Here is a 14447-nt window from a genome sequence, read left to right on the forward strand (position 1 = left end):
CCTTGTTCTTCAACTTCTGTTGTGGATGTGTTCACAGTGTTTTGGTGCAGTATCAGAAGTTGCCTTATGACTTGAGTTGCGTTTCTCCAGCTTCTCATAAGTGCCAAGTTCTGATTGCTAGTACTGATACATCTTCTGAAATAAGAAACGTATGATTAGAGTACCATGTTTGCTTTATACAAAATTAGTTTGCTTGTTATCATCAAAACACTAAATTATGATTAGAACCAAACTATGTTCTAACATTATACGGAATAAAATTGATTCTTTTGGTTCCAAAAATAAAAATACATTTCCTTATTTAAAATGCATTTTGAATTTTTCACAAGAATGTGAAAGCACTATTAAAAGTGCAAAAAAATAATGCCTATTTTTTTTACCCCACCCTCATGTACTTTTGAAATACTCATCTTTTTACACTTTTCCTTATCTTCTCTTGTACACAACTTCTCCAATTTTTCTTATATAAAATACATTTTAAAATATTTAAAAATTATAATGTTTTTTTTTTAAGAAAATCAACATTTTTTTAAATGCAAATTCTGAGATTTATGGAATATAATTGTATAAAAAAAACATCCGAAAATTTTCAGAGTTCTACAAAATATAGTACTACTTTGGATACTTTTGTCTATTGTGCAGTTATTTGGTGGTGAGATGGAGAGGATCAGGTTTGTGTTGTGGTATAGAAAACATCATTTCACATATTTTTAGATATTTGAAATTCACTTAACTTATTTATGTTAGCTACACAATTTTGGTTTAAGAGATTAGCTCTTACATTTTTGTGGCTACTTTTTAACTGATAATTCCAAACATAACTTCATATAGATATTATACTAGCAGTCTGTTTATAATCAACAATGACATGGTAAAGATGTCTTGAATTCAAACTCAGCAATTGCACAGAAAATATCTAGTTTATACCCCAAAAAATCAACAATTTTCTTGGCACGTGGAACCGATGTTAAATGATTTAATGAATTTTAATGGCAAAGAAAAAGTCTAAACAAACCATTTGCAGGAAAGTTCTTCATACAATAAAGTAGATAGTTACAAATATGCATCTCAGGAAAGCTCTACAATTTGTAATGCATATAACTAGCATATTGGCATCTTACACAAGCACATTTTCCATGGTGATCATATGGTTTAATCCGGATTTGGATTTGGTGCAGTACTGCATAACACAGTTTTCAATCTCAATTGTCCGATTTTAAATTAATAGTTGTGATCGTCTAAATTGAGTTTGTTATTGTGTAATCTAAACCATTCAATCTCATATCACCGGCCGAGATTGTTTACTATGGAAATGGAATCCAAATCCGGATTAATCCTACACTAGTTAGAGTCCTAGGGAAGCATTCATGCTATACAATTTTTAATTGGTATCTTAAATATTAGATTCTGAGCTTTCATTTTTCTTCTTTGGTGCTTTCATCCATCATAAACCTCCAACTATCCCCTTCTTGTATTTCCCATTGCTTTTTTAGTTCATGAATAGCTTTTGAGGCTGCAGCTGCAATGGCTGGGTTACTATCCTCTGCCAGCCTCTGCGCAACATAAATCAAATGCATCAAATTAGCTCAACGGAAAACATGAAACTGTTTTGTTAAACAAACTAATTAAGCGTTCATAACATAACTGCCTGCATAAGTAATAAGTTGTTTTCATAAGCTATCTTGAAAGTTTTGCAGAACTAAGATGAAAACAACTGATGAACATGTCAGAAGTTGTTTTCATAAGACCTCCTAAATAGTCAAACAAACAGGCTGATGTTTATTTTTAGAAAAAATGACAAATCACCCACCTGTAATGCCCCCATCCCTGCATTTCCGAGAGTCCACATAGATGGTGCCGATGCCAGTGCCTTGGCTAAAGCTCGTCTAGAAGTTTACATGCACACATGGAAGAAAGATTAATATAAACAACGGTCTTTGCATTCATGATTGCTCAAAGATCAAACATCAATGGAAGCTTACCTAGTACCGACATCAGGGGAGCTAGAACACTCTGCCAACAAAGATACACTTTGTTTACCATCCATTGCATCAAGGTCTATAAGAGTTGTGATCAGCAGCTCAAGCTGCTCCCAGTGGAAACGCGTATTCAATATCAATACTTAAATAGTGAATACGAGTATCTATCATAAAGAAATAAAACCTCATAGTGAATCTAACCTCTTCAGGATCAGTGTAATCAATTCCATCTGCTTCAGAAAGTGCTGACGCCATACTCCAGTAAGCTTCCTATATGATGATTGATATGTTTTGGAATCCATACTTAAGTAGGGAATGTTTCGTAAAGAAACAGAATGCAGAAAGAAAATGAAGAAGAATAAAGACCTGAAGAGCATTAATACGTTCTGCTGTCACATCCCCGAGAAAGGAATTTGTCGTTTTTCCGTTCTTTTCAAGCATGATCCGACCTCCGACATTATTTTCTGAAAGAGAGCCCTTATTTCTGAAAATAGGACTGCACCAAAACATTGTTAGCAGAGCAACCGAGGTTCAAGAGAAAACAGATACGAAAAACACAAAGTAACACACGGCATTTTATCGCGGAGTGCAGCCAATTGTGTCTACGTCTCCAACTGGGGAGTAGCTTCCATACCTTTCTATGGATCAAGTTACAGAGTACAACTTGTGTTTAAAATAATACTACGGTCTAGTATATCAAATTACCCCTGAACCGTACTACAGGGGCTGCGCCCTCCAGGAAGCCCACTTATCAGTAATATCCAAGAAGCATCATATGAAACATTATAGAATTCATTATATGTATGCATGTAAGTATAAGAAGGCATTCAAAGTTACTTGACTTACAAGTTATACGTCTTGCTCACCATCATGTCATGGATGTTTTTGATCAACTGCAATATTTATGTAATAGAACAAACTATTTATTTGGAGCTAAAACTTTTGTTTTTATGAAATAGAAAGTTCCAAAGTAAACACATGAAGAGCCTAAAATATCACCTCCAAGGACATAAGGGCGTCTTCCATGGCACGTTGCTTGGCACGGAAGTCAGCAAGGCGTAAATCAGCCTGAAAGTATAATAAAGATTTTATCAAAAGGAGTCTTGTATTTTCCGGCCATTCATTTGAATTATAAACTATGAAGCACATACACTCACACGATGACACAGGTAATAAATTTAGATAATGAATTAATTGAATATAATCACATGTTTGGTTGTCGTGTCGGGCACACCGGGCACACCTCCAACAAATAATGAGTACACAAGTATCACACGACGCAAATTGTATCAACACTAATTACATATCAAACCAACCAAGAGTATCAGTTGCAAATCAAAACTGATAAATTAGAGATTAACAGATTTACCTCTAAGGCCCCATCACTCCAGTGCTCATCGGCAGCACTTTTCAATCTGGATTGAGCTATATCCTTCAAGATCTGCAGAGCATATAAAATATAAACAAAGATAAAAGCATTATACTATTGAAAAAGTACTCTTTCATGTTAAACCAGTAAGATTGAAGATTTGAGACGATACATACAGTAGCAATACGATTAAGGCGCTTAGCTTTTTCCTTCACACCACGGTCGATTTTCTCAGTATCCTTTCTTGCCCGAGCTATGCAGCATAAAGGAGAATGTAAGTTGACCATATAAGGTTGTGATAGGAACTAGATCAAAAGATAGAACAACACCGTGTTTATTGATATTACAATTGTATTACGTTCTATGAAGTATTGACACATACACATAGTTATTTCAATGGATGAAATCAGTGATGCAAAGTAATTAAAGTAATATAATATTATAATATTACACATTATTTAAACAAGGTAAATGAGCTAACCATCAAGCTTGAGAAATTCTGTCCCTAGAAAAGCAACATCCTGGCGTGCACGCGCATCCATCCTCATTATGCCCCTGAAGAAACAGAAATAGTGGAAGTAAATTTCAAATATAAATAGTATTTTGTTGGCGGACTCAAACAGGAACAGTATTGTTAGGATATAATCAGAATCAGGTTGCTGGAATTACCGCGACAGAAACCTTGCATCGTTACAGGCAAATTTATAAGCTTCAGCCAAGCCACGAGCAGAATTAGAGCGGTCATTTTTCCCATCTTCGGTGTGTCTTCTGTACATGTGAAAGGATCTCTAATAAGTAAGTTTGAATCTTCCAATTTTCTTTTGTGATAAAATTACAGGCCATCATCAAAAGTTAAATGGTAACTAGATTATCATTGATATCTTAATTTTCTTACCTAGTTAAATCAGGAACATCATCATAAGTCGTAACACATTCTTTCTCTTCAGTATTATTTGCACCTGTTGATTTACATGAGACAATAGAAGTCTTGGAGATTAAACCTATTGGTTTTCCATTAACAGACCAGTCATTGGACAAGGTTGATCTCTCATTGAGGAAAAATCCATTGTTCAGATGTCCGTGTTCAAGTTTAACTCTTGAAAACTGAATTCGGTCGATCCTTGCTGATGAGGGAAAATAATGTTTTCTATTTGTTCTACAAAGTGTTGTTCGATTAGTCAAGATAGGACCGCTAGAAACTTTGTTTGTTGTAAGTGCCATCAGAAGATCAAGGATAGAATGAGACACACCTAGCTTTCATGGCATTTGAAATATCTCTATCTGTAGAAGTAAAACAATAATAAGAGAATGGAGACATAGAATCTACTTTGGTATGGTGAATTTTACACTATCTAGCACTGACACCTCTGAAAAATGTGTGTTTGTGCAAGTGTCGGAGTCCGAAACCAACACCAAACACTTGCGATTATGTTTAATTTATTCAGTTTTTAAAATTATTATCGGTGTCACGTGTCAATGTCATGTTTTTAGTGTCCATGTCCGTGCTTCAATGGTTTTACAATCTATGAATACTTATCGAACACAATTTCCATTGAACAACAGGCATAGGTAGAAGTACCCTAGGTTAGTTAGCTGATAATAATTTCCATTATTAGATGCATAAACACTAAATTAGAGAAGATAACTCAAATTCTCAAAACACATATAAAAACTTAATTGTGTGTAACCTTCTTTTCAAGATCCAACCAAATAACTAGAAACTGAAACTGAACATCATCAATTCAAGTATAACTAGAAAGATCTAAAAATTTGAAGTAGTAAACTAAACTACAGGAGTACAGATTCATCATACAATAAACTAAAGTTAAGAAATACAAAACTATGATTAGGAAACTAAATCCAACCAAATAATCACTTAAGAAAAAATGCTGAAACATTGTCTTAACTGACCTGTGGAAGAGAAGCGTAGTTTATTAGTTTTTTGAAGTTGTGGAGTAAAAATATGTTTATATGAGTGATGATTTTGAGGGTGAAGAGATTGAAAGAAAGGAGAAGAAAAGTCGAAAGGAATTGAGAACCACAAGGTGATGGTGTGGACCATTAGAAGGACAACAAGGAAGAAAAACACAAAAGAGAGCAACGGGGGGCATAATGGGATAGAGACCAAAAATGTGGAGTGGAGTGAAACTGAAGAGAGTGGAATGAAAATCCACGTCAGTTTTTGTTTGAGACAGACAATGTTTTTATCTACTCTAGTTGTGGTCCTATGAAAATGTGTGATTTTTAATTTAGTTTTATTAATAAATAAAAATGACTGATTTTGTTTTTGAAAAAAACAAGCTTAACAATTTAATGTATTTGATTTGGATAAGGTGTTTCAGAGTGAGTTTAGATTTTTATTTTATGTTTTTCTCTCCTTATTCATTATTTTTTTTAATGAGTTTTTAAGCAATAAGTCACCATGAAGGCGATTCTATCGTTTTTGAAACACTATTGACTTAGATAATTCTTCTCCATCATCCTTGCAATGGATATCTCTCAAACTCACGACGTGTTTCCACAAACTAAATATACCACCCTACCACCCTGACTACAAAGGTGCCATTCACGGCCAAAACAAACAGGTCCTTCGTAGAAGCTTTTTCGTAATGCGTGTAACATTCCAACAAGTTAACTTCTAGTCCTTTGTGTTAAAAGGAGGCATGCTCTCAATCTCTATTCCTGAAAATGAGTGCCTAGTAGGTGAGGATTCTGGCAAACACAACCTCCGTGAAAGAATCTTTTGGCCCAAAGGTTATTCACTTTTTACAGTTTTAAGTTTATGTAGTAAACTAACAACAATGTGACACTCCCTTGGGAAATATGGTATCACCTCTCATGAAATGATTCTTTAATTTCTCATTTTCAAGTTTAAAATATGTTCGCAACGTTAGGGCAATGATCTCTTAGAACTTAAATTTAGGAGTGTTGAAGTTATTCTCTTGGACAATAGACTTCATTCCAAACAATTTCAATCAAACATCCGCTCAGGTTTGGGGGAGGATATACGAGCTCTCCCAACAATATATTAGAGGCCCAAAATTGTATTCGACATTGCTAGCAGTATTGGCACACCAATATGGATAAACTCCACTTCAAATAGGTCAATTTTGATCGAACTTTTAAGCACTATGTAAGAGTCCAAGTGGATATTGACCTTCTCAAGGAACTAAGATATAAAATCTTAGTTGAAAGAATTGGTTATGCATTCTATGTGGAGATTGAATACGAAAAACATCAAGAGTTATGTCACTTATATAATGTTATTGACCACTCAGACAACAGTTGTAGAAGGAGAGCAAGAAAAGACATGGATACAAGAAAAAGGGATTTTAGATAAGGGGATTTTAAATATCAAGATAAAAATGAGAGTTAGCATAATAGGAAGCATAAACTCTTATGATTGGGAGTTTTTTATGTAACACAACTTAATGTTACTAATGATATCATAAAAGACATTCAAAGTAAAAATGAAGCCTTCCTAAAAGATTCATGGGCCAACATGGAATATTTTAAATACAAAGATGATATCTTAGAAGAAGAATAAGACTATTTAGAAGCAAACTTGCATCAATTTCAAATGGTTCTTTCTAAATCACATCAAAAAATAGGGGAAAAGATCCAAATTAGGGAAGTTTATCCAACCAGATCTGAAGTTGGTGCAAACGAACTTACCTTATGAAGTGTTTATATTAGGATTATAAGGGTCTAGCCAATCCCCCGCAAAATTGGATCTCAAAATATCATTAAAACACATAAGTTTGACTTTTATTTTATTGTATAAACATGGATGAATATGGTGAACTTTCCTTTGGATCTTTGGAATTATGCTAACCTTAAAGTCTTTGTAATCAACTATAAGGATCAACTTACTCCAAACCTTTGGTACATTTGCAAGAAGTCCCTAGATCCTCAACTTAAATCCATCTCATATCACCATGTTTCTTTTACCATTTTTATAGATGTTATTCAAATAGGCATGAATGTCATTTATGCCTTAACTTGCTATAAGAAGAAGGTTCTGGATAAAGCTCTCTATATGTCAATCGCCTACAGTTATAACATGGTGCTTTGTAGGATATTTTAACTCAATGTTAGGTGATCATGAGCCCAAAGGTAGTCACTGTTCTAAAAGTACTCATAAGAATGACTTCAAAGTTTGGTCAGATCAAAACAACCCGATGGATATTTCTACAAAGTTCTCCTCATTCACTTGGTCCAATGGTAGCTCTAGGAGAGCTTCCGTGGAAAGGAAGCTTGATAGGGATTTTTGCAACCAATTGTTCCTAACTACTAGTTATGTTATGAAAGTATCTACTTTTCCAAGGCTGGGGTTTGATCACCATTTCATCCTGTTTGAGGCCTCTTAATGGATCCATGTACTTGTAGGTATTGTCAAGGTGATCCAATTTGGTTAAGTTTGTTGATATCAAAGTTGCAATCAAATAATTAGCTATTTGGTTTTTATGATGACAAAACTTGATATCAAACGATATTTAGTGAAGTCCTTGTATATGGAAGATAGCTCAAGTAGTCGAATGTGCTCAAGATATTTTATCAAATATATCCTCTTGAATCAAGATTCCCTTTAAAGATACAATATATGATCAAGTCATCTATTTGAAATCAACGTTGTGGTCAAATGACATTCCAGTGACAACTTATGTTTCAAGGTTTACCAGTGATATATATTCTAAACTCTCTGATGATGGTAATCAATAGGAAGATATCCTAAGCTTGATCAAGATGACTCGAGGTTTTTGTGTGATGTTAAACTTAAAGATAATGATGCCAAGACTTGAAGCTTCAGAGTTGTGAAAGAGAGAAAGTGTGAAAGCTCGTCTGGTCGTGTCTATCTGAGTGACCAGTGTCTTGTAAAGGAATAAACGTGTTTCTAGAAATACTATGGCAAAATCCCTCAAATTTTACCCAAACCACCTGAAAATGTTATTAAGGCATAACCTAACTAATTAAAGAAGTGTGTGATTGATTGAAAGACTTTTACCACTATATAATTGATTAGACCTAATTATCTCTTGGTTGATTCTAAAATCGATTGGGGCAGTCTCTTAATGATTGGTAATTGTTGAATATGGAAATCTTCCATTTATGGCTTGAACAATCGATTATTGGGGGTCAATAATCGATTAGCCTAATCGATTATGGCATTCATGTTGCTCATGGATTGTTCCAAATTTAAACCCCAGTTTGGCCTAAAACCCTAATTTGGCCTATAAATATAAAGATTCTCTATCATTTTAAAACATCCATAAAAAGAGCTTTGATCTCACTTTCTCATACTCTCTCATTTTTTAAAAATATCTCGTTTTTCACTTATATTTTGCCTTAATGTTCAACATTACTTTTCTGTCTAAGTGAGGATCAATATTCTGGGTAAATCCTTAGTTATAATTTACTAAGAATGCATTATCTCTTGAATAAAATATTCTTTCATATTAAGTTGTTTGGTTGCGAGATAAACTAGTAAAATCTCTTGTTTGTTTTTGGGGGTTTGTCTAAGAAAGTCTCCATTTGTTTTGTGAGTTTCACCAAGAAGAAACTCTATTGTTTGGTTCGTGAAAATCAGCGGCTAAAATCTCCACAACTTTTTTGAGATCAACCCTATTTAAAGCTATATCAATTCAAAATTAACTTATGTAAAATATCACATTGGTTCCTGAGCTCAATCTGTGTAAAAGCTCAATTTGCTAGAGATTAACTCGTATAAAATCTCATCTTGGTACAGATGTAAACCAATGTTAAACCCCGTTATGGTTTGGAGGATAACAAACTTAAAAATCCATCTCAATTCGAAGGATAGCAAACTCAAAACTCTATCTTGGTTCGAGATTATCTAGTAGAAAATCTTAGTTTAGTTTGGAGGATAACCATTTTAAGCATTGTTCGTTATTTGGTTGGAAGTTATCCCTTAAAACTTTATTTCCTTGCATAAGGATGTTTGTGGGCACATCCTTCTAAAAGCTTTCAAGATTAGTGGATACTCTCAAGAATAATTCTTGGGAATAGGAGTAGGTCAATTTAGGTGGAACCTGTATAATTCTCTGGTCTCTCTCTCTCTCTCTATCTCAACATTTTTACTTTTAAGTTATTTTCATTCCTTTGCTTTTACTCGTTTGGTTTTAAAATATTTTCAAACTTTAATTTTCCAAATGATTTTGTTTTCCCCCCAACATTTTTCAAACCTCCACAATCCACCCCTCCCTCTATTATGTATGGATTCACATGTACAACAAGTGGCATTAGAGGTTAACTTTCATTTAAAGACTAATCGTCCCATGAGAAAGATGATTTCCAACACTTCTAACAAGAGGACTTTCATAAACACACCTCCACCATTTAATGATGATATGGTTTGACTTATGGAAAGTTAGAATTAAAATTTTCATTAAAATTATTAATCTTGAATTGTAGAAAACAATAATCAATGGATTGTTTATCCCTACTCACTATGTTAATGGTGAAGAAGTAGATAAAACTGTTTTCCTTTAGACCAAAGAAGACAAAAGAAATTTTGAACTTCATTTCAAAGCAAACAAACCTTTTGGTTATATCTTTAAGTGAAAATCAATTTCTTTATATCCTTAAATGTAATCTAATCATGTCAAAGAAATAAATGAGGGATACTCTTGAAAAGATTTATGTAGTCTCTACAAGTATCGAACAAAAGGGATTAAACACACGAGTCAACAAAGTTGAAACGTTGGATGAATTTGAATGTTATCTTCACGGATGGTATTCAACCATTAGATATATTGGTAGCCCTATTAGAAACTTCATAGCTAACTAATATTTAATAGATAATAATTGGAATAAAAAATTTGATCCAATCCTTAAATCGAGATATGGAAATACTTGAAATTTTCAATAAAAATCTAAGAAGAAGGAAATCATCGAGAAACTGAACGAGCTTGTTCAATATAATTATGAAGGAATAAACTCAACTATCCTTGAAGAATCTCTAGTACCTTCATAAAAGAGCTTTATTTTTTTTTAAGAAGAAAATTCCATGCCGACAGTTTCATTTGAAAAAACAATATCGATGGATGAACAATTCTCAGAAGATTCGTCATATGATAATGGATAAACTTCATCAAGGATAATATATAAGAAGTTTCATCAAGTAGATTATTTGAAATAAGAAAGGAGAAAAAAGTCTTAGCAAGCAACTTCTTTGAAGACTCAACTTAAAGGAGAAATCTTGAAGAATCAACCTCTGGTAGAATCTCCAAAGATCTTTCACCCGATGAAGAAGATGAACATGTTTGCTTGAAGGTCTCAGACGAAGAAGATATTTGTGAGGTAATAGTTTTATCATATAAGAAATTGTTTAAATTAAACTCTAATTTAATCAAGGAATGTGATAAGATATAAAAGAGTAACCTAGATCATAAAGATTATATTGAGTTTCTTGATAATAGCAATGAAACGTTAAGATATGAAGTGACTAATATTATAAACCAAGCTAATAAATTTGTGACTTTTGTCTCAATGAAAAAGGAAGTTAAATAATTACATGAAACCATAAGTAAATTTACTTAATGGAATCAAAACTTAGATTTGATTCTATTTAATCAAAGGCCTTCCTAAAGACTTAAATAGGAAGAAATTAAATCGTCCTATTTATAAATGATTGTTCTTTAATAATCTTGGCCACTTAACGCCATTTTGTTATGATAAGCTAAGAAGGTCTAACATTAATAGTCTTAGACCTCTTAGAATTACTAATGCAACAAGACTTAAAAAGATTTCGGTACCAATGGTGAAAACATAATTTGTTTTTGGGTCATGCTAACGAGTGCCCTAGGGGCACTGGTTAAACATTCCAAATATAAAGAATATTCTTTAAATAAATCATTTATTTAAACTTGCAATACATTGAATACAAGTGTTTTTAAGAAAAACATATCTTTTATTTCTTACAATAGTTAATTATTTTAAATTTTATTACATTTAATAAAAGTATTTAATAAACAAAATATACCATTTAAAACTCTTAACGAATGCCCCCTGGGCACTCGTTAGCATTACCCTTTGTTTATGGATGATTTGCAACTTTAATGAAGCCTTAAGTGTATATTAAATGAAGTTTTGGAAATTAATTGTACACATTAAATTATATAATAATAAGTCTTGCACGTTGACATTTTATAATTGTGATACCTATGATCCAATTATGTTTGTCGATGGTGAACTTCAATGGACGTGATCAGAGTGTTCTGGTTGAGGATGGTTTGTGATGATTTGTGATGATCATTTAACCTTTTAGTTGGTTGAGGTGATAAATTTGTAAAGGATTTATCAACCCCTTGGTTTGAACCAACTCTCGAGTCAAACAATTCATAAAGAAAAATTAACGACAGTGGTTTGTCGTTCCCTTGAATGGGGGAGTTTTTCTCAAGCTTACTTGATGTTTAAGGTGGTACAATTTTTTAAAGGTTAAAAAATTATAAAACTCTAATTAAACTTATAAAAATGTGGCTTACTAAGTTTTCAGTTGTTTAAAATTATTTTCACTAATGAATTGTTTGAGTTTCAAGCATTTTTGGAGAAAAGGGTACAAAAAATAAAGAAAAAGGGCGCCAAAAGAAAAATATCAAAGCCCAATCTGAATCCAAAACCCAAAAGAACAAGGAAGGGTGAAGCTAAAATAAATAATCGATTAGCCTATTCGATTAGGTGCTCTATATGTTTCAAATTTCAAGCAAAATCATATGTATCTCTGCCTCAAAGTAAATCAAATCAAAGCATATTGAAAAACGCATGAAAATTTCAAAATAAATCAAATAATCGATTATCACATACTTTTTGTAAAGTTTTGCTTCCAACATTTTCTAAGACAAATATTCATAAATTTTATGGAGTTTTTTCATGCTCAAACATTCAGAAGCATCACTATAAATAAGTACTTTTATTTCCTTCTTTTGCATCATTTCTTTTTCTCTTCTTCTTGCACTTTCTCTATTCTTGTTTTTCTCTATGTGTGTGAGAATACTATTTTAGTACATCAAAATCATCATCATGGAACCCAAGAGATTAATATTTCCTTCTCCCACCTATCGCTCCGAAGATTTGTCATCACAGGAACAAGAAGGGAGATTCTTTCAAAAATACGCAAATAAGATAATTTAGGTATTCATACCTTGCATGAAAAAATATTTCAAGAATGTGGATTCTTCAATAATTTTGAAGAATTAGACTTAAATATGTTCATTTGCATCTCTCTTAGAGAAGTGTATCCACCCTTAGTTAAAAGGTTATACTCAAATATCCACTTCACATATGGAATCATTTACTTTGAAATAAGAAAACACGATATCTCTACCTTTGGAAGAATTTGATGAAGTGATAGATCTACCCCATTATGGACCTCGTTTCTAGCCAGATATACCATAGGAAGGTGACAACTACATGTATAAGAGTGACCTCATTTCTATTAGATATGAATTCTCGTATCTCTTATTTGTTCACTGTGGGCTATGTGCACCAAGATATTCATCTCATCCACTATGTGACAAACTATATACTCTTTCTAAGAAAGAAAAACTTCAATCACTTAACCAAGTTTGATGTTATCGTAATATAGCTGCTTACCAATAAAATTGAGACAAATTGTGCTAGTGCAATGATCTAACACACATTGGGGAGAAAAAGGAAAGCAACATGTCTTCTATATGATGACTTGATCACAAAAAACTTGGAACATGTTAGGTTCAAATTTGAAGAAGAATAAGTGGTGCAAGATGTAACAAAAATAGGAGACGCATCATTATGGTTTATGCACTACAAAATTGTCAATGGGGAGATATTTCAAAAGTCTTCCAAAGGAAAAAAATCTATGGAACAACAAGCATCTCCTTAGCAAGAAGCTTCTATAAATCTAGAATATTTTGATTATGATATCCCGGAAACACTCTCGCTTGAAGACCTACTCAAGGACATCATTAAGAGACAAGCAGACTGATAAGAAGCTCAACTTCCTTGTCCATCACATTGCCCAAGACTTAGAGTATCTACCTCATGGGTTGTTCACTAATGACTTAGAGTATCTACCTCATGGGCCACTAAACTAGACTATTATGTAGAATTAATGATGACATATAAAGTTTTATTAATAAAATTAGAATTAGCATATAACGACGTTATCATGTACTTCTTAATTACTATCTTCTTCAAATTGAAGATCTTGAATATTTCACTAATTGCATTTTTTTTCCTCTTGTCTTCTCAATGTATCGTGCATTTTATCATTGAAATTATACATTGTTAAATATAATGCTCTTAACTTGATCCTTCCATTTACTAATGTTGTCATTGAATCATGCTGCAGCTGGTTTCACTCATTGCGGAGGTACTACGTGTAACGTGTGCAATGTTGTTAATGGATTACATTTCATTATGAGTTGCATGTATATAAATAGTGGCATTAAGAAGCAATAAACAACAAAGCTGGAATAGCTCAGTTGGTTAGAGCGTGTGGCTGTTAACCACAAGGTCGGAGGTTCAACCCCTCCTTCTAGCGTTTAGTGTTTTATATTTTTTCAATTTCCTTCTTCATTTGCAAAAATCAGAAAAAATTTAAAGAAATTAAAACAAACCGTAAACGGCAGGATTCGAACCTGCGCGGGCAAAGCCCACATGATTTCTAGTCATGCCCGATAACCACTCCGGCACGTCCACTTTTTGATATATGATCACACCAAAATTTACTTGACACCATTACTTTACACCAAAATTTACTTGACACCATTACTTTCCCATTACTGTATGAAATATAACATTTCATAACCATTCTTAGTCCTACAGCGAAAACTATTGAGGTAACAGCAAAAATGTATACAACATCAACATTTTTTTCAATCAACTCAAATGAAGTAGCCAAGTCTTTTATCATTTAAAAAGCATTAGTTCAAACTTGAAACATTTGTTTTCACCACAAAGAAATTGTTACAACTACATAGCTGCACTATTCCTTCTTTTTTTTTTTTTTTTATGTGCTTTCATTAATTCAAACTCGGTATCAATTAAAATATTGATGCAAAGGAAATAAATTATGTTTGTTTATATGAACATTTTCAAGT

The 14447-nt window shown here is 32.9% G+C and overlaps 1 protein-coding gene and 2 non-coding genes across 3 annotated transcripts; 1 reads left to right on the forward strand and 2 right to left on the reverse strand.

Annotated features, from left to right (window-relative positions):
- Positions 1-998: 998 nt before the first annotated feature.
- Positions 999-5486, reverse strand: LOC131620871 (senescence-associated protein AAF, chlorolplastic-like). The gene is made up of 13 exons (XM_058892051.1): positions 5260-5486; positions 4244-4629; positions 4018-4116; positions 3830-3903; positions 3525-3601; positions 3349-3420; positions 2979-3047; positions 2826-2872; positions 2346-2475; positions 2181-2249; positions 1983-2086; positions 1811-1886; positions 999-1553 (listed from the first exon to the last, which is right to left on the reverse strand). The coding sequence occupies exons 2-13, from the start codon at positions 4567-4569 to the stop codon at positions 1416-1418; spliced, it is 1281 nt and encodes a 426-aa protein (XP_058748034.1). The 5' UTR covers positions 4570-4629; positions 5260-5486; the 3' UTR covers positions 999-1415.
- An 8328-nt stretch (positions 5487-13814) lies between these two features.
- On the forward strand, positions 13815-13888 carry TRNAN-GUU (transfer RNA asparagine (anticodon GUU)). Its single transcript has one exon. It is a non-coding gene; the product is annotated as a tRNA-Asn (tRNA).
- A 76-nt stretch (positions 13889-13964) lies between these two features.
- Positions 13965-14046, reverse strand: TRNAS-AGA (transfer RNA serine (anticodon AGA)). Its single transcript has one exon. It is a non-coding gene; the product is annotated as a tRNA-Ser (tRNA).
- Between the last annotated feature and the right edge of the window lie 401 nt (positions 14047-14447).

Source organism: Vicia villosa, linkage group LG7 (assembly GCF_029867415.1).
Source record: "Vicia villosa cultivar HV-30 ecotype Madison, WI linkage group LG7, Vvil1.0, whole genome shotgun sequence".
Classification (NCBI taxonomy): domain Eukaryota; kingdom Viridiplantae; phylum Streptophyta; class Magnoliopsida; order Fabales; family Fabaceae; genus Vicia; species Vicia villosa.